The sequence below is a fragment of the Rhinatrema bivittatum genome, chromosome 9 (genome assembly GCF_901001135.1).
Source record: "Rhinatrema bivittatum chromosome 9, aRhiBiv1.1, whole genome shotgun sequence".
Lineage (NCBI taxonomy): Eukaryota > Metazoa > Chordata > Amphibia > Gymnophiona > Rhinatrematidae > Rhinatrema > Rhinatrema bivittatum.
In genome coordinates, this window is record NC_042623.1 from 213,293,526 (window position 1) to 213,321,229 (window position 27,704).

At 46.9% G+C, this 27,704-nt stretch overlaps 1 protein-coding gene across 1 annotated transcript in view; it reads left to right on the top strand.

The window, feature by feature from the left end:
• Nucleotides 1–27,704, top strand: part of MED12L (mediator complex subunit 12L) — a 764,678-nt gene that overhangs the window by 148,282 nt on the left and 588,692 nt on the right. The window contains exons 12-15 of the mRNA XM_029616044.1: nt 15,307–15,438; nt 23,036–23,162; nt 24,117–24,325; nt 25,502–25,607. Of these exons, the coding sequence (XP_029471904.1) occupies nt 15,307–15,438; nt 23,036–23,162; nt 24,117–24,325; nt 25,502–25,607 (574 nt within the window). The remainder of the gene's footprint in view (nt 1–15,306; nt 15,439–23,035; nt 23,163–24,116; nt 24,326–25,501; nt 25,608–27,704) is intronic.

Below are 27,704 nucleotides of genomic sequence, written 5' to 3' on the forward strand. Positions count from 1 at the left end.
ATATAACAGGGTCATTGTTAAGCAGATACAAGACTTTTCAGACTCCCTGCCTCAGCAATTTCAAGAACAATTACAAACCCTAGTAAACAAGGGTTTTGAGGCAGGCAAGCATGAGATTAGAACATCTTATGACATTTTTGACACTTCTACCAGAGTGTCTGCAGCTGCTATTTCTGTGGGCCTGGGTCAAGTCTTCTGACCTTCGCCCAGAGGTACAAGACCGGTTATCCGACCTCCCTTGTGTCGGAGATAATCTGTTTGGCGAACAGATTCAACGGACGGTGGCAGAATTAAAGGACCATCATGAGACTCTAAGACAGCTCTCTTTGATGCCTTCCGACTTCTCCTCAAAACAGCCCTTCAGAAAGGACTAACACCCTCAAAGCCAAACGTGACCACTACGCCTCCAAAATTCATGACTTTCAAATCAACCCGAGAGCCCTGTTTTCTCTCATCTCAAACCTCACCAAGACATACCCAACGACTTCACCATGCAAGGACCCTAACACCAAATGCTACCAACTCGCCCAATATTTCCACAACAAGGTCGCCACTATCGCCGCCCGCTTTCCCCAAGTTCCCCCACAGACCAATTCTACTCCAAAAGTCACTGACTTCAAAATGGACACATTCGAAAACACTTCCCCCACTGAAATCTCTGCTATACTTAAGAAAATGTGCCCCTCTACCCATCCCTATGATTTGATCCCCTCCAAAATGCTCTTGACCATCCCTGACAGCATTTCCCTACATCTAGCTGATATCATCAACACTTCCATTGCCACTGGGGATGTTCCTACACAACTTAAATTAGCCGTTGTCAAACCTATTCTTAAGAAACCTAAACGACCCTTCCGGCCTGTCCAACTACCGCCCTATCTCCAACCTTCCATTCGTCGCCAAAATCCTTGAAAACACTGTTAATACCCAACTCTCAAACTACTTAGACCAACACCAAATACTATATCCATCACAACACGGCTTTAGAAAGCGTTTCAGCACTGAAACCCTTCTTCTCTCCCTCTCTGACTTCGTCATCAGAGGCTTTGACCAAGGTCACACATTCATCCTAGCTCTATTAGACATCTCAGCAGCTTTCGATACTATCAACCATACTATTCTACTTGACAGGCTAGCTGACATTGGCATCTCTGGGACTCCACTACGCTGGTTCATATCATACATAAGTGACAGACAATTCAAGGTAAAAATAGAAAACCATGAATCCGAACCAATCGACATCACAAGGGGCGTACCTCAAGGCTCCTCTTTATCATCCACTCTATTTAACATGTACCTCCTCCCCCTTTGCCAGCTGCTTTCAAATCTCAGTCTTCCACACTTTGTCTACGCAGATGACGTACAGGTTCTTATACCGATTTCCGATTCCATCTCCAACGCCCTAAAAAGATGGGATAGCGCCCTCACATCCATCAACTGTCTCCTCACTCAGCTCAACCTATCCCTAAACCCCAACAAAACTGAACTCATGATCATCTCCCCCCAATCCATCAATTCCTTACCTACACTTGCAACCAATTCATCCCCCTCTCTCCCTACATTCTCCCAAACTGTAAGAGACCTAGGTGTCACACTTGACCCTCAATTCAGCCTTCAGAAATTTATCTCCTCCACCATCAAAGACTGTTACTACAAACTACACACTCTCAAAAAACTTAAACCCCTCCTGCATTTTAATGACTTTAGAACCGTCGTACAAGCCCTTATATTATCCAAAATAGACTACTCAAACGCTTTGCTCCTAGGTCTCCCGAAAAAACAGCCTTGCCCCCCTTCAGCTACTTCAAAATGCAGCTGCACGTATATTAACCGGCTCCCGTAGAAAAGAACACATCACACCTGTCCTCAAACAACTTCATTGGCTTCCCATCACTGCCAGAATCCAGTTTAAAACTCTCACCCTCATACACAAAGCCGTCCACAATCCTGACATGCTCTGGTTCTCAGACAGTTTACACATCCATTTCTCCTCCAGACCTGCTAGAACACCCTATACAGCAAATATTCACACACCATCTCCCAAATTTTACCACCTAACAACCACGAAACAACATGCGCTATCCCTAGCTGGACCCTCCCTATGGAACTCTATTCCCACACACCTACGCCATGAGACCTGCGCCAAAAAATTTAGACAAAATCTCAAGACTTGGCTTTTCACACGAGCCTACACATGAACCCCCCAGCTTGTTACTCCTTTTTCCCACACCCCTTCCCCGCCCCTCTCCTCGCCCTTAAGCATACTACCTAATCTCCCCCCCTCGCCCCCCCCAAGCATACCACCGATTCCTCATTTCCCCCCCAAACTCCTTCCCAGAATTTTTATTGTAAATAATTTACTTGTATATAATTTCTCATCATACACAAGTATATAATACTTGTATCTAATTTTTCATTGCTTATATTTAACCATGTTATTACGCTTATATATTTGTACAGGATTTTCCATCTGTTTTTTTCCCCTTTTCTTCCCACTACCCAGTTCCCTTATCAGTTTCATTGTAAAGCCCTGTTGGCCAGTTCATGTTACATGGAAACCGATGTGATGTTTGCTTAACGAATGTCGGTATACAAACATTTTAAATAAATAAATAAGAAGTCATTCTTCAGCCCGAAGAAGTCTTACGTGCCACCAACCAGATCCCATGCCACGAGATCTTATCAAAAACCGCAGTCTCATCAAGCCCGTAAACAAAAACCACAAGCAGCTCCTCAACCAGGACCTGCTTCAGGTTTTTGACTTCCACCTAGAGAGCAGCAGCCAGATTCCTCTGTTGCACATACCAGTGGGAGGTCGATTGTGCCACTTCCACAACATGTGGCATTCAATCACATCCGACCAATGGGTATTGGCAATCATTGCTCAGGGTTATCATCTGAACTTTCTCGCCCTGCCACCAGACTCCCCACCTCTACAGACGTGGAGAACATCCGAACACTCCATTCTTCTGGATCAAGAGGTTTCCCTCCTTCTCCAGTCAAGAGCAATAGAACCCGTTCCATACTCTCAGCAAGGCCTATGGTTCTATTCCCGGTATTTCCTAATCCCCAAAAAATCGGGAGGTATCCGTCCTATTCTGGACCTACAGGCCCTCAACAAGTACCTCCAGCGAGAAAAGTTCAAGATGGTCGCCTTGGGATCACTTCTACCTCTTCTATAAAGAGGAGACTGACTCTGCTCTCTGGACCTCCTGGGCGCTCTCTGGACCTCCTGGACTTATCGCAATATGGGTGTCCATATTGCGATAAGTCCATCTCATCGCAAGTATCTGAGGTTCCTAGTAGGCCCCAAGCACTATCAATACCGAGTGCTTCCATTCGGCCTAGCGTCTGCACCACGAGTCTTTACAAAATGCCTCGTAGTCGTCTCAGCCTTCCACAGGACACAAGGTGTTCACGTCTAGCCCTATTTAAACGACTGGTTAATCAGGGCTCACACTCAGCAAGCTGCTCTGTCATCCCTCAATCTAACCTTACACACTCTAATTTCGTTAGGCTTTCTCATCAATTACGACAAATCCTACTTGGTCCCATCTCAAACCTTGTCGTTCATTGGGGCAGACTTGGACAGCTTACAGGCAAAGGCTTTCCTGCCTCGACAACGAGCACTGACTCTTGTATCTCTTGCTCACCAGCTGCAGTCTCAGCACTCTGAGACTGCACGCCAATTTCTCATCCTCCTGGGACACATGGCGTCCTCAGTCCATGTCACACCAATGGCCCGCTTGGCCATGAAACTCATGCACTGGACTCTGAGGTCTCAATGGACTCAAGCTATTCAGCCTCTGTCGGCCATTGTCCACGTCACAGACTCACTCCGTCTGTCTCTCGCCTGGTGGAAAAATCAGACCAATCTCCTCCAGGGATTGCCCTTCCAGGTTCCAAATCCTCAAATCATTCTCACCACCGACGCTTCCAACCTCGGTTGGGGAGCCCATGTGACCGATCTGCAGACACAAGGATCTTGGTCTCCCGAGGAAGCCAAACACCAAATAAATTTCCTGGAACTTCGAGCTTTTCAGGATCGCCTCTCAAATCAAGTCATCCTGATTCAGATGGACAACCAGGTGGCAATGTGGTACATCAACAAGCAGGGAGGCACAGGCTCCTTCCTTCTGTGTCAGGAAGCTGCGCAGATTTGGGAGGAAGCACTCTCCCATTCAATGTACCTCAGGGCCACCTGGTTGCTGGGAGTGGACAATGAGCTGGCAGACAAGCTGAGTCGCGTCTTTCAACCGCACAAGTGGTCGCTCAACCCCTCAGTAGCGAACTCCATTTTTCAACAATGGGGATATCCTCGAATAGACCTCTTTGCGTCCCCACAAAACCGCAAAGTGGAAAACTACTGCTCTCTTATTCGCAGCAAACCCTCTCGACCCAGAGATGCATTCTCCCTCTCGTGGGCAACCGGTCTGCTCTATGCATTCCCTCCACTTCCTCTTCTCTCAAAAACTCTCGTGAAGTTACGTCAGGACAAGGGAACCATGATCCTGATAGTACCTCACTGGCCATGCAAAGTGTGGTTTCCAATACTTCAGGATCTCTCCATCCGCAGGCATATTCCCTTGGGAAAGGACCCGCTTCTGATCACTCAGAACGACGGGAGCCTACGCCATCCCAATCTTCACGCCTTATCCCTGACGGCATGGATGTTGAAAGGTTAATCCTTCAACCACTTAATCTTTCTGAACCAGTTTCCTGTGTCTTGATTGCTTCACGGAAGCCTTCCATGAGAAAATCTTACTCTTACAAATGGAAAAGGTTCACGTCATGGTGCTCTTCTCAGTCCCTTGACCCCTTTTCCTGTCAAATCCCGAAGTTTCTGGACTATCTCTGGCATCTATCTGAGTCAGGTCTAAAGACTTCTTCCATCAGAATTCATGTCAGTGCGGTAGCCGCCTTCCATAAAGGTGTCGGGGATGTCCCTATATCAGTACAACCCCTTGTAACACGCTTTTTGAAGGGCTTGCTCCATATCAAACCTCCACTACGTCCTCCGGCCCCTTCTTGGGACCTTAATCTGGTTTTGGGTCGGCTCATGAAACCACCATTCGAGCCTCTTCACTCCTGTGACCTTCGATATCTCACATGGAAAGTGATTTTCCTTTTGGCTATCACTTCAGCTCACAGAGTTAGTGAATTTTAGGCTCTAGTTACCTATCCGCCTTACACTAAACTTCTGCAGGACTGGGCGGTACTCCACACTCACCCTAAATTCTTACCTAAGGTAGTTTTGGATTTTCATCTTAATCAATCCATCATACTACCTACCTTTTTTCCCAGGCCCCATGCCAACCCAGCAGAATAGGCTCTGCATACCCTTGACTGTAAACGGGCTCTAGCATTTTACATAGACCATACAGCTGCCCACAGGGAAAGCACTCAATTGTTAGTCTCTTTCCACCCTAACAAGTTAGGGAAGCCTGTGGGTAAGTAGACTCTCTTCTCCTGGTTGTCGGACTCCATATCCTTCTGCTCTCAGCAAGTGGGCATTCCATTCCAAGACCGTGTTAAAGCACACTCTGTGAGGGCCATGGCAACTTCAGTAGCACACCTATGATCGGTGCCGCTTCCTGACATTTGCAGGGCTGCTACCTGGAGTTCCCTCCACACCTTTGCAGCCCACTATTGCTTGGACAAAGCCGGAAGATAGGATACCATCTTCGGCCAGTCTGTCCTTCGTAACCTGTTTACATCGTGACGTACCAACACCCTTCTGCCTGCCCGGTGGGGTTCAGGATGCCCTCTACCAAATTCCGCCCCAGTTGTTGTGCCTGTTGCACACCTCTGGGTACATTTGGTGCAAGTTCAAACATCCTCATCTCGGACTCACCATATGTGAGGACTACCATCCTGCTTGTCCTGTGAGAAAGCAAATGTTGCTTACCTGTAACAGGTGTTCTCACAGGACAGCAGGATGTTAGTCCTCACGAAACCCGCCTGGCGCCCCGCGGTGTTGGGTTCATAACGTTTTGTTATTTTATTTTTCGGCACTGCCTGTAGCTTTCAAATAAGACTGAAGGGGGATCCCTGCTGGTTGCAGGGTTAGTGCCATGCTGGGCATTCCCAGTAGGGGCCAGTCAAAGTTCTGGAAACTTTGACAGAAGTTTTCTGAGATTGGGCTCCATCCTGATGATGTCACCAATATGTGAGGACTAACATCCTGCTGTCCTGTGAGAACACCTGTTACAGGTAAGCAACATTTGCTTTATCTTTCCCTTGTGTCATTCTTAACAATAAAAATAATACTGGGCCTTTATTTTTTATTTCCGCCATGAATTGTAATGAGCAGTGTGTCACAGATGTGAGCGTGGTCTGTCAGGTGTGTCACGATGGGAAAAAGGTTGAGAGCTACTGCTCTACACCATCTTTTAGGTGAAATAATAATAAAGTATTCTAGATTTATAGGCTTTTCTGATATGGGGGATATTTTCCCTGCCATAAAAAAATGTTTCAAATGTGCGTGGCATTTCTGACCTGTGCAGATAACATGAGGAGCCTATCTATCTCACTGCTGTTAAACCATATGAGCTCGTATAGTAAAATGAAGCACGAGATTTCATTTTGTTAATAACAAAGTTGATGTCTTACTGTAATAGCATCCTTTGATGTATAGATTTTTTTGTAAGTTATAATACATTTTTAAATAAATATTTTACCAACTTAAGAATTAGATTGTGGGAATTATCTGGCTAGAGGAAGCTTAAAAGCAGAGGGAACTGCTACAGTTAGTGTATGCATACTTTATTTTATGATAAATCCTTACTTGAAGGTGGAAAACATAGATTTCCACTTTTCCTCCATTCTCACCACTGCAAAGTTTCAGCAGCTGTGATGTTCCTGTGAAAAAAAAGGATTTATTTTATGTGCAAGATTTATCCAATTAGACTGGCATGGGTGAAATTTCAAGACCAGATCGGCCTCCTCTGTTGGATGTATGTGGACTCCAAAGCACACATGCATTGGTGTATTTGGGAAATTCTTATATGGGTTCAGTGAAGGAACCAGAACTCTTCTAGAGTTCTACATGTCTCTCCTTCAAAGAGGAAATAGAAAATATAATTAGGGGAAATGAAAGGTCTTGTAATGAAATAACCAGTCTAATTGCTTGCAGGATTCTGTGTTGACACTTCATTTCCTGTTTGCTTCAAGACTGGTTCTTTTAATCAGCTGCGAAGTAACCGGACCCATGGGAGGTATTTGTATCCTGGGAAATGAGTTTACGTTCTCCCCAGACTGAAATTATTTCTTCGGATTTCTTTCTCCTCTGTCTAAAAGTCACATGTGTAGGGTTGTCTGGCCTCTATGCTGGTGATGCTCTGTGCCGTTGACGCTACAGTGACGTAATTTGACTGCCAATCTTTCTTTTTTTTGTCTTTAGATCAGCATCTTATCGAACAGAGCCACTAATGCATGAGGCACTGTTCCGACACAATCGCTCAGTCTTTGGTTCACCAGCATTTCACCAAACTTCTCCCTCCTCCTTTGAAATGTGGTTCGAACTCTTAACTTTCTTGCCATTTCCTTCATTGTAGCATTGCCGAGCTGCCTACTTTTCTTAGCGTTATTCTCCACGCAGTGGGCGTTCTGCTGATTCCTTGTGGCTTGTTGGATTTCTTTGGAAGCTTTTGCTTTTATTGGCTGCTTATTGTATTATTCAGCTGTATACACTTTCTAGTGAATTCAGGAGGAAAGCAAGCTGTTTTCTGCAGAAATGGCTTTGACTTGGGGAGAGAGAAAAAAAAAACCCCACTGACTTTTGCCAGAAATAGCTTTCCTCCTCTTTAGAAGAAGATGTTCCAGAGTGCAGAAGTCTTTACAGGAAATGCCACTGTTTATAACGGGAAACAACGTGCAGCTGGCGGGAGAAAACTGTCGGAGTTATCATTAATGTCATTTATCTCTGCTGCATCTCCTGAATGTTTTTCTTGGAAGATTTTCGGAGCTGACTTTGTTCTCTTTTCATCTTGGAGGGTCTTATGTTCTTGGTCTTGTTTTGATAAACATTTTGAAATCAGAAACTTGAGTTCCTCCATTTCAGCCAACATTAAACATTAAAGTGCTTAATGTAAATAAATATGGTCTACTCTGCATCCAGCAGTGCACTTTAAAACCTTTCTGTCAGACTGAAAATGAGCTACTAATAAGTGGCAGAGATCTGGATATTTTACTACGCCAGTACGTACGTTTACCCTGCTTTTAGTTTGCATAAATCATTGATCGTTTTTTAAATGCACTCTAACCCGCATTCCTACATAGCAGGAACAACCTTAAGGCCAGGAGCCATGCACCAGGGCTCCGTCCAGAACCTGGTGTCAAGGGCTGTAAATCCCGGGCTGTTGAATTTTGCCCTTATAAATGACCACGATCCCACCCCCCCAACCCCCATGCAGGGGCTGTGAATGCTGCAGCACATTTATATTTGTTGACTAGCAGGCTGAAATACCTTGTTGTGTAGGCAACTGATTCACCATTCTGCATACCTTTGTCCAGAAAAGCAAAATTAACTTGTAAGGAAAAAAAGAATTTCCTTCCTAAGTGCAGGGCTTGTTTTGGGTCCGCTGGTTTGGCGCTATGATACCTTGATTACAAGACCGCACTCTGAAGAAGAACTTTGGTTCGAAATGAAGAGAAGTGGCATGGGGGTGGCTTGTGGAAATGATGGCTACTACCCTTATTCAATAAACATACGGTTAATGCGACTCCAACATTGCTTTATGCTTCAACGGCAAGAGGAAATGTGGTAAAAAGGATCTGCATTCACAAATAAGTGTGGGAATAGCTTGCTTGTTGCGGTTACTACCCTGAACCAATCAAACCTGATCACTTTGAATACATATACAGCGCAGCTCACTGCTTCAACGGCAGGGGGGAATGAAGAGAAGAGGATTTATATTCAGACAACAACTAACAAGGACTAAATTGCACAGGCTGGGCAAACAAATAAGCATGGGAGTAGCTTGCTTATTACGGCGGTTACTACCCCTAACCAATTAGGCTTGATACGTCACTTTGCAGCTCCAGCAGTGCTCTCTACATCAATGGCAGGGGTGGGACTCAAACCCTGGTCTCCTGGTTCGTAGAATGCTGCTCTAACCACTAGGTTGCTACTCCACTCCAGTACTTGTGCACTGTGGATGGGGAAAGAATTTCATGAGCCTGTATCATAAGATAATAGAGACCTAGTGCTGGCCTGATTGCTCAGGTGGCAGGTGCTGTGCACTGCCATGCAGAAGGTATCCTCTTAGTTTGATCTCCGAGTTAGGTCTTCCACTCTAGGGATGCTGCAGAGGCTGCATTCATAGTCCTGGGGAGTGGGCTGGGGTATGTAGGGAGTTGTGGTCATTGCTAAAGAATGACATCTAGTGGCTGGATTAAAGGCCCATGATTAAAGGAAAATTGGTTCTTACTTGCTAATTTTTGTTCCTATATTACCACGGATCAGTCCAGAAACCTGGGTTCATCTCCCCCTATCAGCAGATGGAGACAGAGAGAAAAACCTCGCTGACACCGTATCTAAGCAACCATGCCAGCTGCAGTTCATCAGTATATATCTATAACAAAGCAGATAATAGCAAAAAATATGGAACCATTAAACAATTAACAAGAACATGGAATGCAACAGAGAACAATCTTACAGCTAAGCGGATGACTCTCCCCTTAATATAACCCCCTTCTAATTGGGCGGGCTCTGGTACTACAAGAATGAAAATTAGTAACTGCAAATTTCCTGTGGGGAAACAAGTTGAGATTCCGCCCACGAGGCCGCTTGCGAATGTGTGAAGTGAGCACACAAGCCTTCTGGAACTGGACGACCCCGTGTAATATACGTGGAAGAAATAGCCTCCTTCAACCATTGTGCAATTGAGGATTTAGAAGCCTTGGAGCCTCTGTTAGGACTACTCCACAGCATGAAGAGGTGATCGGACCTCCTAAAGTCATTGGTAATCTCGAGGTAAAGCAATAAAGCTTTCCGAACATCTAGACATTTGAGCTCCCTCGCATTAGGATCTGATGCCGGTAAGTTATGAAAAGCCGGAAGTTCCACTGACTGATTGACATGGAACACTGAAACCACCTTTGGTAAAAAGGAAGGTACCGTCCGTAAAAAAAAAAAAAACAAAAAACCCAAAAACTCCAGATTCTGAAATCTGAAGGAAAGGATCTCGACAAGATAACGCCTGTAATTCAGAAATTCTTCTAGCCAAACAAAAGGCGACAAGAAAAATTACCTTAAGTGTCAAATCCTTTAACGTAGCCCTTCGGAGCGGCTCGAAGGGAGGTTCACACAGAGTTCTAAGAACTAGATTAAGGTTCCAGGACGGACAAGATTTCCGAACTAGAGGACGAAGATTCATCATACCGCTAAGAAAACGAACCATGTCCGGATGAGACGAAATAGAGGAACCTTCAGTTTTGTCACGGAGAGAGCCCAGTGATGCTACCTGCACTTTAAGAAAACTAAGAGATAAGCCTTTGGTGAAGCCGTCCTGTAAGAAAGATAATATTTCAGGAATTAAGACCCTAAGGGGCGAATTCCCCTGACGGAACACCAGGACTCAAAAATCTTCATACCCGAATATAAGAGAGGTTAGTAGACTTCCTTCTAGACTGTAACAATATGATGACTACCGAGTCCAGGTAACCTTTCCTTTTCAAACGTCTCCTCTCAAAAGCCATGCCGCTAGACAAAAGCGAGCAGCCTGGTCGAACAATATAGGACCCTGTCGAAGAAGAAGCATCAGGTGGCCGAAGCGAAGTGGGCAGTCCACCACCAGGTTGACCAGATCCGCAAACCACGGATGCCGAGGCCACTCCATAGCCACCAGAATCACCTCTCCACAATGATTTTCTATATGATGTAGATCCTTGCTCACCAGCGGCTACGGAGGAAAAACATATAGTAGAACTCCCTGAGGCCATGGTAGAACCAGAGCGTCAACCCTTTTGTCCCCATACTGTCTTCAGCGACTGAAGAATCGGAAGGCCTTAGCATTCCGAGAGATTGCCATAAGGTCGATGTGAGATAGGACCCCCCAACGATCTCGAATTAACTGCCATGGCTGTCTCTGAGAGTTCCCACTCGCCTGGATCCAAGTGTGTGCGACTCAAGAAATCCGCCTGAACATTCTCTGTTCCTGCGATGTGGAATGCCGCTAATCTCTCTAGATGTCGTTCTGCCCAGAGCACCAACCTCTGCGCCTCTAGAGCCCACTGCCTTGCTTTTGGTTCTGCCCTGCCAATTTATATTCACTACTGTTGTCGCGTTGTCAGACAGAACTCGAACCGGACGATTCCGTAGTAGTAACGGCAGAAAACTCCTTCAAGGCCAAGTGAACTGCCCTGGTCTCTAGACGGTTGATAGACCACGCAGACTGTCTCATGGACCAGGATCCCTGAATCGAATGGGACTGACAAACTGCTCCCCATCCAGAGAGACTGGCATCGGTAGTAACCACCATTCAATCGGGAACTTTGAGGTCCACTCCCTGATTGAGATTGGAAGCCTGAAGCCACCATGACAAACTGTCTCTGAAAACCCTCGAGAGGTAAGCGGATATGATATTCTTCCGATACTGGCTTCCAGCGGGACCTCAATGCCATCTGTAGTAGTCTCATATGGGAAAACACCCAGGGAATCAAGACCAGCGTGGAAGCCATAGAGCCGAGTACCTGTAAGTAGTCCCAGACCTTGGGTACCTGCAACCACTAAAAACCAGTGGATCTGGGCCTGAAGTTTCAAGATTCGATCTTGAGAGAGAAAGACTCTGCCTACAAGAGTATCGAACTGAGCTCCTAAATACTCCAAAGTTTGTGTTGTTGATAGCTGACTTTTGTCATGATTCACTACCCAACCTAGGGACTGTAGGACTTTGAGAACTCGATGAACTGACTTGCGGCATAGAGACTCTGACTTGGCTCTGATCAACCAATCGTCCAAATATGGGTGAACTAGAATACCCTCCTTTTGAAGGAAGCTGCCACCACCACCATCACCTTGGTGAAAGTCCGCGGAGCCGTGGCGAGCCCAAATTGAAGAGCCCGAAACTGAAAATGTTGACCCAGAATCATAAAGCGGAGAAAACGCTGAGGGTCCTGATGGATGGGAATATGTAGATAAGCCTCCATGATATCCAAGGAAGCCAGGAATTCTCCTTTGCATACAGCCACTATGACTGACCTGAGGATTTCCATCCTAAAGCGTGGCACCTTTAGTTTTGCATTGACTTTCTTTAAATCGAGTATTGGCTGAAATGCGCCCTCCTTTTTGGGGACCTGAAAATAAATGGAGTATCTCTCCTGACGGAGCTCCACTCTGGGAAGTGGTGCTACCACACTTAACCAACATAACCGGTCTAGAGTCAGTTGTACTGCCACTCGCTTGACCGGATAGCTGCATGGGGAAATTAGAAAAAGTTCCCATACGGGACGAGCAAATTCTAAAATGTAACTATTTCTTATCACATTGAAAACTCACTGGTCCTGAGTGATCTTGGCCCACTCGTCGTAAAAGTGCCGTAAGTGACTTCCTATAATAGGAATGATGGAGTGGACTAGCCTGGCATCAATGGGTAGACTTACCTCCTGCCAAGACGCCACCAGAGGACCTCCTAAAGGACCTTCTGGCTCCACAAAAGGATTGTCCCCATGCTTGCCCCCACGAAAAATATTGTCTCTGTGGTCCCGGCATACCTCAAGTAGGCCACGATCTTCTTTTGGACCGAAAACGAGACCATGATTGAAAAAACTATTACCCTTAGGTTTATCCTTGGGTAACCTGAGGACTTTATTGTCTCCAAGAGACTGGATCAGCTGCTCTAGATCCTTTGAAAAGCAAGGATGCCAATTGTGCCTTAGAGGAAACATCTGCCGCCCAATTGTGAAGCCAAAGCAACCTTCCGGTGGCCACAGCTGATGCCATTACTCTGGAGGAAGTACGCACCACATCATAGAGGGCATCTGTACCGTAAGCTATAGCTGCTTCCACACACTCAGCCATATCCGCGTCCACACCTGATTGAGAGAAATTACCTTGGAGCTTCTGTACCCACCTGAGACAAGTACGCTGCAAGAAACTTGAACAAAGCACGCACGCAAACCCAGGGACGCCACCTCAAAAATCCTTTTAAGGTGTAACTCCATCTTACGATCTTGTACGTCTTTTAAGTGCACCACTGGAATCGTGGTGCACTTAATCACAGCAGACACCGCCACATCTACTTTCGGGAGGGAAAAAAATTCTAAATCCTTTCTGGTAGAGGGTAAAGTTTCCCTATGGCTCTGCCAACCTTTAAACCAGAATCAGGAGTCCCCCCATTCCTCTTCTACTAACTTCCTAACCGACTTATGGTAAGGGAAAGAAGTTGGAGGATCTCGGATGGTACCTAGTACCAGGTCCTCGCTGTCCAAATCCTGGTTCTCCTGAGGCATTTTAACCCCAAGAACCTGGTAAGCCAAGGGAAGCAAAACCTCCTGCTCTTCCCTTTTAAAAAGGCGGACCACCTTAGGATCCTCCGCCTCATGAATAAAAGAGACCGAGTCATCCCCTTGACCCGCATCCTTGGTAGCCGGAATAACCGGAGCCACCAGGAGAGCTTGGCCAGACCCCGAACCAGTACCATCAGGAGCTATGATAGCGTCCTCCTGATCAACCGTCCCAGCTGCATCACCCTGCGGACGAAAAATCAAGCCCTGTGCTGAAGGAACCCTATTACCGGGCATAGGAGACCTCCTGGGACCCTCCGGCTGGACTGGTAGAATCTGCGGCTGTGTAGTTCCCCCAAGCCGCTTTCTGTCTGGCCATGTAGGCATCATGAAGTAAAACACAGTCTGTGGAGAAAAGCCTCCCTGCACCAAATCCAGCATGGTCTGGTTGAAAAACAGGCAAACCAGAGCTTTCCTCCCCTTCTGGCCCTCTCTGCCCATTCCCCAAACCGGAAAGGACCGGAGACAGAGATAGAGGACCCTCCCCCACCCCCCATCCCTGGCGACTCGGGAACTGCCACGGCAAAATCCAAAATGGCCATCCTTCCTGCGATGGCCGGGTGAGGTCAAAAAGAAGTTGCAGCCAGTCCAAAAGACAACGATACTCGACACTGTTTAATGGGAGAAGGAGCCACAGATGAACTCTCCCCACCTTCGGCACAGTTAATGCATAACCCTGACCTATTAAGCCGGGAAGAATCAGAGCCGCATGAACAGCATGTCATGCCGTGAGCCATAAGGTAGAGATAAAGTTAAAATCCTTTCTCTGAAGGTACTCACCACGACAGAAGAAAAGGTCCCCCAAAAGCTCCTACCTAAGGGCAGGAAGTCGTTCGCCTGTAGAGCAGTGCTGGTGCAAACATAGTTTTTTTTTTTTTTTAATTAGCTTTAATTAATGAACAACCTGCCCTGAAAAATAGGCAAAAATAGCCAAAAAATTCTTGTAAAAAAGTATTGTAAAGAGCCTGCAGCCACCTCAGCGGCCTGGTGTAGGGAGGGATCTGGACAACCAGATTTACACCTCACGGGCGCTCAGACCAAGCACACACAAGGATACCAACCGCCAGCTCGGCCGCCTCAACCGGACAGGGAAGAACCCTAAGGATTCTAAAATAATAAAAGAAACCCCGGGAGGAAGGCTCAAAAGAAAAAAATTAGTCAACTGCAGCCTCTGCAATCTGCTGGAGACAGAGAAATACTGACGAACTGCAACTGACACGGTTGCTTAGATACGGTGTCTCTGCCTCCATCTTCTGATAGGGAGAGATGAATCCAGGTGTCTGGACTGATCCGGGTACGTACAGGGAAAGAAGTTCTGTGGTTGGCCCCCAGTGGAGGACTGTCACCACAATGATGAAGGAGAGGAGAGATTGTAATGGTAGTGGGGGTGGAGAATCTCTGGGTAGTTGTGAATGAAGGCTTATGGCTCCAGGATCTCAGCACTGGTTCCAATGAGTTGGACGAAAGTACCATATATAAAAAAAAAATGATAAAGCTGCAACAATTGAAAATGCATAGTCCAAAAGGCCATTTGTTGCGGTAACATGTAATGCATGAAGAACCAATGGAATATAAACTAGTAGATAGATAATCAGAGCATGCTCATTTGCACAAATGCAGACTATTTTTCTGATCACCTAGGGAGCTATGTTTACTGCAAAAGGAAAGCTGCAGTGCTCTGCCTGGGAAGCACTCAGTAGCCTGTGAGCACTTAGTTATGGTTGCCATTGAAATTAGGGGCCCGTTTTCGGTTGGGTAAATGTACAGGGTTGGTAATCACAACTTTTCTCTTTTGAGCAGGTTGCGCCCAATGATGAGGCTGTGGTAACCCTACTTTGTGAATGGGCTGTCAGCTGCAAACGCTCTGGCAAACACAGAGCTATGGCTGTGGCAAAGCTCCTGGAGAAGAGGCAAGCTGAAATCGAGGCAGAAGTACGTACTGTCATTGTCTAGCCTTGGAGCAATATTTTGAGCCGTGATCTCCAAACTGAACAAACCAAAAAATGTCTTTTCTGTTAATGTAGCAGCATCTAAACTGCTGGATCATAAGTGACCCATTGGATTCATAGTAAGTTTGAATTGTAAACTAGATAGCACATTTCTTTCCATGATTTAGACGTCATGGTGGTTCTTTTTTATCGACTATAATCTGTTTAAGTAGCTAAGTCACCTGGTTTGGAGCAAGATAAGAAATTCATGGATGTATTTCTCACTCTCTTTTTTTTTTTTTTTAAACAGCTCTTAAATAAAGTTTCAGCAAACACTAGAGTCCTTGTACTTCAAACATGAAAACTGCTGACTGCCTTAATGGAGGCCTATTCCTTAGAATGTTTTTCCTTAATTGTCATAGTAGTTAGCAAAGAGGGCTTTATTTGCTTTACAAACCACAGTAAAGAAAGCGTTTGTATATTTTATTGCAGATCATATTTCAGAAACACGACCCAGTGTCTTGCATGTCCTCTCTCCTCCAACCAGAATGCAGAAATTAGTTTATGAAGTCTGCAGTACAGTTAATCCCCATCATCATGCACTTGTAAACCCATGGGTTAATCCCTCCAAGTGAAAGAGGTTGATTAGTAGTTTCTCAGCCCAGTATGGCCAAAAGCAGTCTTGGATCGTGAACTTTTAAACGACACATGCATTCCAGACTTTGGGGAATGAACCATTTCCCTGTACGTACCAGGATCATTCCAGACGGTGGGTTATGTCCCCCGTCCAGCAGATGGAGTCAGAACAAAAACTCAGGGGAGGTCCCATATAACCACGCCTCCCCGTCTCAATTCTCAGTATAGTTCTGACTCCAGCAGATGTGAGCAGGGGACACTGAGGTCCCCAGCATTTGGCCTTAGGGTTTTAAGCTTTTGGTTTATTTCTTTCTGAGGGATCAAGTACTGTTTAAGAGAATATTACTTGATTAGAAAGTTAGCCTTTTTAAAAGTTACAACTAGGGAACTGCTCCTTTTCCCTAGTTAATGGTGACTTGCTGACAGGCTGTTGGCCGTTGTCTTCTTTTTTCATTTCCTGCCTCCTCCCGTTGGTCTTTTTTTTTTTTTCACAGGGCTGGAGGTAAGTTTTTTGTTTTTGTGGTTTGGTTATTCTAGGTCACCGGAGGATTCTCCGTTTCAGAGCGCTTAGGTCCAAGGGAGCACATCGGTGGGGCTGATCCCTCCCCTCCTGCCCTCATTTTTGGTGTACCCGCCCCACCCCTGTGGTGTGAGGAGCCTCCTGACCCGCGGCCCCGCGACGTCACATTCCCCGGGGCCGCTTGCCGTCGGGAAGTCGCATACCCCGACGGTCTCTTCGGGTCGGTGGGTGGGGAACCGGGCCGGACCCGCAGCCACTTCGTTCCGGCTGCCTGTGGTGATTCGCACGCTCGAACTGCCCCTCCCCCTCCCTCCCTCCAGCGATGCAGCGGCAGACGGGCTGTGAAGACGGAGGCGGTCAGGGGAATTCCCTGTCCTGAGAAGGTTGGCGCTTCAGTGGTTCTTCGGGAGGGGAGGACAGCCCACCTCCGGGGGAGACCGAGCGGCTTCAGGACCGCAGGGGCAGAAAGCAGCAGGCCCCGTTTCCGCAGAGCGCGGGAACTGTGGCCATTTTGTTTAAGGATACGATCGTCGGCCTCTCAGATGACGATGCAGAGGCCCACATTTCGGCGACCCTACCGCTTCCTGGGGCCGGAGCCCAGCCGGTTGGACAGCTTGGTGGGCATTCAGATGTTCCTTTCTCTGGGGTCCTTGCTTTCTCCCCGGAGTTTATAGTCCTGATGCACAGGGCTTTTGTACATAGCAGGGACACTCTGCTGGGAGGAGGGGGTCTGCCTCCAGCTAAGCGGCCGTGCCTGAGCCCATCCCTGGGGGGTCTTTTTCCCCAGGGTAGCACCCCTTCTTCGGGGGGAGTCCCGGGAACTTCTCGGGGGTCACCTTCTACTTTGACAGCGCCGCAGCCAGCGGGGGGTGGAGATCCCCTCATGGACCCGCTCGCCGAGGACCCCCTCCCTGACAGCTCAGGTTGAGGGTGATGATCCTAGAGTCCTCCGCATTTTTCAGGCGGGGGAATTAGATGACCTCATACCACACATTCTTCAGGAGATGGATATTGATCCTCCCCCAGATCCAGTGGCCCCAGACCCGAGCGTCAAGAAGGGGGATCCACTCCTAGCGGGCCTTCGTCCTATGGCTAAGGCTTTTCCCACACATCATAATAACCTTCAGTTGATCGCCAGGGAGTGGGATACCCCGGAGGCCAATCTTAGGGTTGGCAGGGCTATGGATAAATTGTATCCTCTCCCGGCGGATTTTTTAGAGCTGCTCAGAGTCCCCGCAGTGGACTCGGCGGTCTCAGCGGTGACGAAGCATACGACCATTCCCGTCACTGGCGGGACGGCATTGAAGGATATTCAGGATCGGAAGTTGGAAGTGTACCTGAAGAGGGTATTCGAGGTTTCGGCGCTAGGCATGCGGGCTGCTATCTGCAGTTCGCTGGCCCAACGTGCAGGACTCCGGTGGGTACAACAGCTGCTCACGTCTCAGACCCTGCCGGACGCCGAAGCCCAGCAGGCGGACAGGTTGGAGGCCGTGGTCGCCTACGGAGCAGATGCCTTGTATGATCTTATCAGAGTACAAGCGCGAGCCATGGTGGCTGTGGTGTCGGCACGCGTCTTCTTTGGCTAAGGAACTGGTCGGCTGATGCTTCATCCAAAACCCGCCTGGGATCTCTCCCTTTCAAGGGCAAGTACCTGTTTGGGGAAGACCTGGATCAGATCATTAAGTCACTCAACGAAAATGCGGTTCATAAGCTGCCGGAGGATCGACCCCACTCTTATAGAACCTTCAATGCCAACAGAAGTAGGTATCGGAATCAGCGTAAGACACGCTCCACGAGACAGCAGCCGCCTCGGGCTCCCTCCTCTCATTCGCATACTTGGAACCGGTCCTTTCGGGGCCGTCGGCCCGGTAAGGATGGACACGGGACGGGCACCGCTCCGAAGTCATCCCAATGATGCCAGAGGGACCCACGAGTCGATTCCCCGGCTGGGGGGTCGACTTGCGCTTTTCTACGAAGCGTGGGTCCAAATAACCTCAGACCAATGGGTCCTAAGTATTCTAAGACAAGGTTATGCGTTGGATTTTGTGCGCACGCCTCCGGACAGGTTCCTGTTCTCCCCCTGCGGGTCCCTTCTCAAGTGCCGGGCCGTTCGGCAGACACTAGATCGTCTACTTGCTTTGGGTGTGATAGTGCTGGTGGCGGCCTCCGAATTGGGCCGGGGCCACTATTCCATCTATTTTGTAGTGCCCAAAAAGGAAGGGACCTTCCGTCCCATTCTGGATCTCAAGACCATCAACAACTCCCTCAAGGTACCGCGGTTCCGCATGGAAACGCTCCGTTCGGTGCTGGCTGCGGTGCACCCGGGGGAGTTTTTGACCTCCTTGGATCTTACGGAGGCGTACCTGCATATTCCGATCAATCGAGCCCATCAGCGGTTCCTCCGATTCAAAATCTTGGGGCAGCATTTTCAGTTCCGGGCCCTACCCTTCGGGCTGGCCATGGCCCCGCGGGTTTTCACGAAGATTATGGTGGTAGTGGCGGCGGCGCTCAGAAGGGAAGGAATCCTGGTAGATCCCTACCTGGACGATTGGCTCATCCGGGAAAGTCGCAAACGCAGGGGATCCAAGTGGTCGACAGGGTGATTCGGCTCCTCCATTCCCTGGGGTGGATCGTCAACTTCACGAAGAGCAAGCTACATCCGTCCCAGACGTTGGACTTCCTGGGAGCGCATTTCGACACGCGTGCAGCCATGGTGTGCCTCACCCCGGAGAGGGCGCGGACTCTACGCGAACAGATCCTCAGATTCCTGGCTCTCGAGGCTCCGACGGCGTGGGACTATCTTCAGGTCCTGGGAACCATGGCCTCCACCATCAACCTGGTGCCGTGGGCCTTTGCCCACCTGCGTTCCCTGCAGAGAGCATTGCTTTCCCGGTGGAAGCCGGTGTCTCGGGATTACCAGGCGGTCCTTCCAATTCCAGTCTCTGTGAGGAACAGTCTCAGTTGGTGGTTGGATCCTCATCAACTGGCTCAAGGAGTGTCCCTGGAGCCCCCGGACTGGATGGTGGTGACCACAGACGCCAGTCTATCGGGCTGGGGAGCGGTCTGTCAGGACAGCTCCATTCAGGGGCGATGGTCGGTGGAGCAATCGACCTGGCCCATGAATCGACTGGAGGCCAGGGCTGTTCGGCTCGCCCTGCAGGGATTCCTACACTTGGTGCGCCGTCGAGCAGTGCGGGTACTATCAGACAACGCCACCACGGTGGCATACATCAACCGGCAGGGGGGCACGAAGAGTCGACTAGTATCGTTGGAAATCGACAGATTGATGGAATGGGTGGAGCTTCATCTACTGCGTCTGGCAGCCTCCCACATAGCGGGCGTCGACAACGTACAAGCGGACTTCCTCAGTCGACAGCACCTGGATCCAGGGGAGTGGGAACTCTCGGAAGAGGCGATGGATCTGATAGTCATGCGCTGGGGAACTCCCCGCTTAGATCTCATGCGACGGCCAGGAATGCAAAGGCCGCTTGCTTCTTCAGTCGAAGAAGGGAACATGGAGCGGAAGGAGTCGACGCGCTGGTACTACCATGGCCACGTCAGTGTCTTCTGTATGTCTTTCTGCCATGGCCGCTGGTGGGAAAGGTTATTCGAAGAATAGAAGCCCATCAGGGTCCGGTAATACTCGTGGCGCCGGAGTGGCTTCGGCTGTGGTTCGCAGACCTCCTCCACCTAGCGGTGGGCGACCCGCTCCGACTCGGGCACCTACTGCGGCTCCTGCATCAGGGACCAATATTTTTTCCAGCGGCAGATCGCTTCTGTCTTGCTGCTTGGCTTTTGAAAGGCGCAAACTGAGGCGTCGTGGTTACCCTGAGCCCGTTATTTCCATGCTATTAAGGGCGCGTAAGAAGTCCACATCGGTCACGTACGTTAGGGTGTGGAAGGTCTTCGAGGAGTGGTGCGGCTCGCATGACATTCAGGCACCGCAAGCTTTGGTGGGACAGATACTTTCTTTTCTACAGGCGGGACTGGATCTGGGTCTTGCTTATAATTCTCTCCGGGTTCAGGTGGCGGCTCTGGGAGCTTTTCGTCAGGGGGTGGATGACAGCCTTCTGTCTTCCCATCCGGATATCCTGCGTTTCCTTAAGGGGGTGAAGCATATAAAACCTCCAATCCGACCACCATGCCCGTCGTGGAACTTGAACCTGGTGCTTCGGGCCCTCTGCAGTCCACCTTTTGAGCCATTGCAGTCCGCTTCCATCAAGGATATCACCCTCAAGACCGTTTTCCTGGTGGCAATCAGCTCAGCACGTTGGATCTTGGTTGCAGGCTCTCTCCTGTCGAGAACCATATCTTCGCTTTACTCCTGGCGGAGCTTCTTTGCGTACGGTGCCATCCTTCTTGCCCAAGGTGGTCTCGGGGTTTCATCTTAATCAGTCGGTGGAACTCCCATCCTTCCCCTCTTTGGAGCCGGGTGATCTGCACAAGCTAGATGTATGGCGTTCTCTCATGCACTATCTGGAGGTGACGAATGAGTTTCGGCTTTCCGATCATTTATTTGGCCTATGGTCGGGACCCCGTAGAGGGTGCATGGCCTCGAAACAATCCATTGCTCGCTGGCTGAAGGGAGCGATCATAGCGGCATATCTGGGAACAGGTAAGACTCCGCTGTTGGTAATCAAGGCGCATTCTCTTCGTGCCCAGGCAACTTCCTGGGCGGAGAGCTCCTCCGTTCCCGCCCAGGAAATCTGTAGGGCGGCCACTTGGAAGTCGCTTCACACTTTTACCAGGCATTATCGCCTAGACGTCCGAGCGCCGTCGGACGGTCAGCTGGGGGACAGGGTCATTCGGGCAGGGCTGTCTGTGGCCCACCCGTAATGGGAAAGCTTTGGTACATCCCACCGTCTGGAATGATCCTGGTACGTACAGGGAAATGAAAATTATTCCTTACCTGCTAATTTTCGTTCCTGTAGTACCATGGATCATTCCAGACACCCTCCCTCGTTTTTGGGGGTATTTGTGTGTGGGACATCTCTGCTTACCTATCTCTAACATTCTTTTCTCTCTGTACTGCTGGTACTGCGGGTCTGTCTTCCACGCAGTACTGTTTGCAAGTTTCACAGTTTATAGTTGTTAATTCCAAATCTAGTTGCTGGGCCTTTGGCCAGCGATGGTTCTGTTTTTGGTTACTTGATCCCTCTGTTCTTCTAATCTCTTCTCGTTCGGCTTTGATAGTCTGTTTACTGAGAATTGAGACAGGGGAGGCGTGGTTATATGGGACCTCCCCTGAGAGTTTTTGTTCCGACTCCATCTGCTGGACGGGGGACATAACCCACCGTCTGGAATGATCCATGGTACTACAGGAACGAAAATTAGCAGGTAAGGAATAATTTTCATATTGGTATAAGAGAACTTTTGGTGAATCGGAGGAGTACAACGTAAAGCAGTGCTTCAAAAGGGCCAAAATGGATTATAGACTTCAGTCCATTGGCTTGTGCTGCCACCTTCGAGGTCCAGTATCATTTATGAGTATTTTTTTTGGCCCTTTTTATAACTCATAGAGGCTCATTTTCTTTGATGTCCTCTGAAAGAGAATTAATCACCCAGTTTTATAACAGTGTGCTGAGGGCTGAAAGCCACATGCACAAAGCACACGCGGACTTCAGCATTAATTTTCAAAGCAGATTTGTGCATGTTAGTCCTCTTTGAAAATTAGTGGGACTGCATATACACATGTCATAAACGTGCACTTACACCTGCTAGGGCATAAACACAGAAACGTTTACGTGTACAAATGATTTCCCCACCCCGAACTCTACCCCCGAGGCTGGCTATTTGCAATACTTTGAAAAAGTGCATGTGAAATTGCTTCCGTGCATTCTCTTTTATGTGAATAACCCCCTGGGTAATTCACATAAACGCTTTTAAAAATTATGCATAAGTATTCAAGAACCAGATAGTTTGGTGACCACTTTCCTGTCTGCATCCTGTGGAACGCGGTGCTGTGGCTGTCAAACTCTTATTCTTGTGTTTAAAAATGTGTAAAAATTTGAACACCAAAATTGGTGGGGTTGTTCTTTTCTCTTTTTATAATAAGCTACTTATGATAACGAAAGTTTTGTCACATCCAAAGAAGTATCTTTAAGGGGCTCACTGATTTGCTTTGTGTGTTTTTGTTTTATTTTTGAAAGATTCTGCCACTGATTTCACATGAATTATGCAGGATTTCACCACTTTTTTTTTTTTTCTTCCTCCTTGGACTATTTTGATACTAACTCTCATCATGAAAGCTTTGGTGAAAAAAGTAAATGAATTCTCGTGAAATTATTTGAAAGGGGGAATTTGCTGTTTAAATTTCCTTAATTTTGCTGTTAACGCCAGTCTTCTGTAGCACTCCAAGTCTCACTGATGGTACTTACAAATTAATAATGAGCTATATGTATTTATCTGGCACACTAATCATGGCTTGCGTTTGCTAAATTTGCAGAGGTGTGGTGAGTTGGAAGTTCTGGATGAAAAGGAGTCCATTAGTTCCGCTTCTCTCGCTGGGTCCAGCCTTCCTGTCTTTCAGAATGTTCTTCTTCGGTTCCTGGATACACAAGCCCCTTCATTAAGTAAGTACTGGCTTCGGAATAGAAGGTGCAAGATAGTTTAATGGGTTTAGGTAATGAGTTTGGAAATTTTGTGTTAGAAACTCTAGTGAATCTTATTCAAGAACTCTTTCCCATTCTAGACCTGTGGAAAACCTTTTATTGAATTAAGGGCCTATGTATTTCTGTGTGGGACTACCAGTATAATCCCAGTAAACATTTTTTTTTCCCTTTTTTAAATCTCTGAGACAGTTTCCAGTCTTGGACTTAAGCAAAGAACTACCCATCTGAGGATTAAGTTATGTTTTATAGCAAGTAGCAGAGGCCTGTGCTTATAGAAAATTTGTTTCCTGCACTGTAGTCCTGCCACATCAGGGGACCCTCCTCCTGGGTGGATGCAGCTGGAAATGTCTAGGAGTATTGGCCCGTCCGTACCACAGTTGTCTGCCAAATTTCAGCCTAGTCCTTCCACAGAGATGGCCCTTGATAACATGCGTATGGTGTGCACAGAGGCAGCCTGGACGTCGACAATTCAGTCCCCGGGACCTAAAAGTGATAAACTAAACATTTTGTAAAGAGACGGGCACTTCATAGTGTATTTTACACTATGGACAGATTTTTATGTGGAGCTTTTTTTTTTCCCCCTGTCTGAAGTTGTGAGAAATTTGAATTCCTTGGGCAAAATATGCGCCATCTCCAAACTGTGCAAGCAACCCAACCTTCACCCTTTTTAAAAAAAAAAAAAAAATTTTTGCATGAAATTTAATTGTGGCCCCTTGGCTTGATTTGACAGATTCCACACTTATTTTATCCCCTCACTGCACAATCGCTTAGTTTTTTGTTTTTTTTTAAATCGATATAGTGCAGCCGGGATGGAAATGGCCACATCCTTGGCGTGTGGGTTTAGATCATGTGGTGGTGTGAGGGAAGGAGGTGTATAGTTTAATGGTTGGTTTATTTTATGGCTTTTCTTGATAGCTGACCCCAGCAGCGAACACGAGAAGACCGAGTTTGTGAATCTGGTGTTGCTCTTTAGCGAGTTTATTCGACATGATGTCTTCTCTCATGATGCCTACATGTGCACCTTGATATCCCGTGGAGACCTGTCTGTCAGCACAAGAGCTCGCTCGCCTAGTGGAGAAAACGTAGAGGAGCACTTTGCAAAGGATCATGATATTAAGCTGGAGGTACGGAGAGCGATTTCTCAAGTCCTATTCAAATCGGGCTTCTTAACTTGATAGTTAGATATGGTCAAAACTTGTAGACCTGTGTGCGTGCATGTAGAACAGAGGGGTGATAAACGGAAGAGCCAGCCCTGTGTCGCTGGGACTTTGATATCTCAAACAATGTGCCACTTTAGGTCGCATTCTTTCTATTACAGTGGGCTTTATTTTTTGTTCACCATCAGAAGAAAGTGGAAGCTGAAATGTTATAGCCAAATTTTAAAAGTGAATCTGTTTATTACTTGTTTTATTTAAAGCTTTTTTAAAATTTAGTTTTGTTTTTAAAATCTACATTATTACTAATTAAGGGTGGCTAGTCTGGTGTTGTGTGTACATTTTGAATTGTAGACACTCGGCAGTTTCTTGCAGTCAAATTAATGTCTCAGCTTGAACAGTATGTGTATTCTGAAAAAATTATCCTAATTTACATTGTCTATTTGTTAGGAGAGTTGGAGGTATGCCCTATAGTATTTTCTATATATTCCTGGGCAGTTCAGGTCCATAGCAAAGAGGGACAGGCCAAGACTGTAATTGAGTGAATGAAGCCTGTGGGTTATTTTGAAGAATTCTCTTCTCACTGCATTCTTGGCTGTGACCTTTTGCAGAGCCTTTTCTCGTGATGCTACATCCCTCTCTTTTTCGCTCAGCAGTTGTGTGCATCTCTGGCTTGGTCAAGAAAAGGCCGAGGGAGATTTTCAGGCCAGAAGCTGGCCCGGAGGAAGCGGGGGCTTTTAATCTTTGATGCCTCCTTTTGCACCCCCGTGCCTCCGTCTGTACACACTTTCACTCCTGCAGGAAGAGACTCGCTTTCCTGAAGGAACGTGACAGCGGGAAACTTAGCTGGCACCATCTTCTAAAAAGAGGCCTTGTTCTTTTTCATTTTAGTTGACTGCAATCTGCCTGACTGTCAAGCTTTGGAAATATGGATTTAGAGCCTTTTCAATTTTGAAGGGTTTTCTTGCACAAGGGAAAATGTATGTAATCTTCCCTGTTCTTGGAATTCAAAATATCTTGCCTGGTACCATGGTGATTATGTGAAGAGATTTGATTCTGTGTTATGAATTGGAAGATACAACTTCTCTTTCTGGACTGTGACTGTGATTTTTCCTTCTTCCCCCCCCCCCCCCCCCTTATTATTAGGAACATGGTATTGGAGAACATCTAGACATTGACTCAGGAACCGCTAATATATTTGATGATGTAGATAAGAATGACTTCAAAACAGACTTCAGTTCTGAATTTCCAGTAAGCTCAAGCTTCCGTTTTGGGAGCCATTTACTGATTTTTTTTTTTTTTTTTATCCAGTTTGTATTGGTTCATCCTTGTATTTTATCTCAGGTTAACAGTGCCCATCTGTTAGGTTGCTATAATAGTCACACTATTATGTTTCATAAATGCTTGATCTGTGGAACTCCAAAGGGGGAGGCATTTGCTTGGCTCAGATGATGTGCTGAAACTTAGTAAGCCGTGGGATGAATTTTCTTCTTTACATATCATTTAAATTGAAGAAAATTATGATGCCAACTGAAATATGTAATTTTGGTAGGGTTGGAAGAATAAAAGCTAGATCTTGAGCTTGATGAGAGAGATTGTCTTGCAGTCTCTGAGTGCAGACAGTAAGAGGAGGATAGTGGCAAGTGCTGTATGTGGGGAGCCTTCGGTTTGGGCCTCATGACTGGCGTGATTGGGATGTTGAGTCATTTCACAGGTAATGAATTTGGGTCTTAGCCAGGGTTGATGGGCCTACCCCAGTTAAAGGAATTATTGCTAATTAAGAGGGTAGTTTTTACTTTTTTAATGCAAAGTCCATGAATACTTTTTATCCATGGATTTTGCACGAGTTGGATAATTTTCCCTTTGAAAAATATCCAACAATAAAGTACGAGCAGAGATTTGTACCTGCTTTATCCGGGGTACATTTTTCCATTTAAAAAAAAAAAAAAAAAAAAGTGCATAGGTTTAAAAATACAAAATTGTGTGGTGCTGTCTCCTCCAGCATAACCCCGCTCTGGGAACTCCTCCTCGAAAACGTTAGTTAAAAGTGCATATGTTGTGGAACAGAGTGTGTGTATATTTATCCACATATGGGGGAGGGGACAGCAGGAGAGTTTTCAGTTGGCCCTTTTCTCCATCGACAAGCGGGGCTGAATTAACCATGACGTGTGGGGTGACGTCATCCGACGGCACTGAGCAGACCTTCCTGAGTATGCATGGCAGTACCTGAATGAGCACTGCCTCGTGAGACTATTCAGTTTCTTTCTGTCTACGTGCTTCACGGACGGTTACTCTCTCTCTTTCTCTCTTAGTTTTGTGCATCTTAGTGGGGTTGTGGGATTTTTTTTAAAATTATTATTTATTATATTTTTATCTTTTTTACAGTTCTACTGTCTCTTTTCACTGCTTCACTGCCCTGAAGCTCCCACAACAGCACTTTTCAGTGCTATAAAAAAAAAAGATTTGAGGATGCTGGGGAAGGGGCATTGTCCCGAGTGGCTTTCTGGTCTTTGATTGCAGCCGAATCATGTTGCTCTCTCTCTGATGGACACTCTTGTCAGCCACTGCTGCTTCGGTCCCGAGCACAGCTCTGCCGATTGCTACCACTGTGTCTGGATCTATCTATCTATCTATTTATTTATTTATTTATCTATCTATCTATTTATTTATTTATCTATCTATCTATTTATTTATTTATTTAACATTTTTATAGACCGACATTCGTCAGGGACATCACATTGGTTTCCAGAGAACAAATAATGCAGCGTAACAGAGCTTTACAATGAACATAATTTCAACTGGGGAGGGAGAAGAGGGTAATAACAGGGAAAAATATAACAAGCAAACAGCAGGTCGGGGAAAGATATGAAAGACGAGCAGTAGCGATCATATAAATCAGATACAACAGGGGTCAGAGGGAGGGAAAGGAAAAAAGAGAAGGGTGTGAGAGGCCAAAGAAAGGAGAGGCAGTTAGAGGGAGGGAAATGTATCAGAGATGTGTTAAGGCTAAAGCAGGAAAAGCTATAACAGGGCAAAGTATAATAGGCAAAAGGCGAGTTGGGGAAAGGAAGAAGAGCGAGCAGTAACGATCGTATAAATCGGATATGTGATGGTTTACAGGTGACATAATAGATGTCACCAAGAGCACAGAAAAACCTTGCATATGCAATAGCTGAACTTCACAAGACCCTTGAATGCATCACAGTTCCTTGGGCTCTTGTAAGGAATCCTCCCCTCATTCTCCCCTGGGCCCCTCGGGGTAATACTGTGATGTTGGGGGGTCAAGTCAAGATGTGGGAAAACCCTCTCGCTTGCCTACTGCCCGCCCAGAAAATAATCCACTTTATTC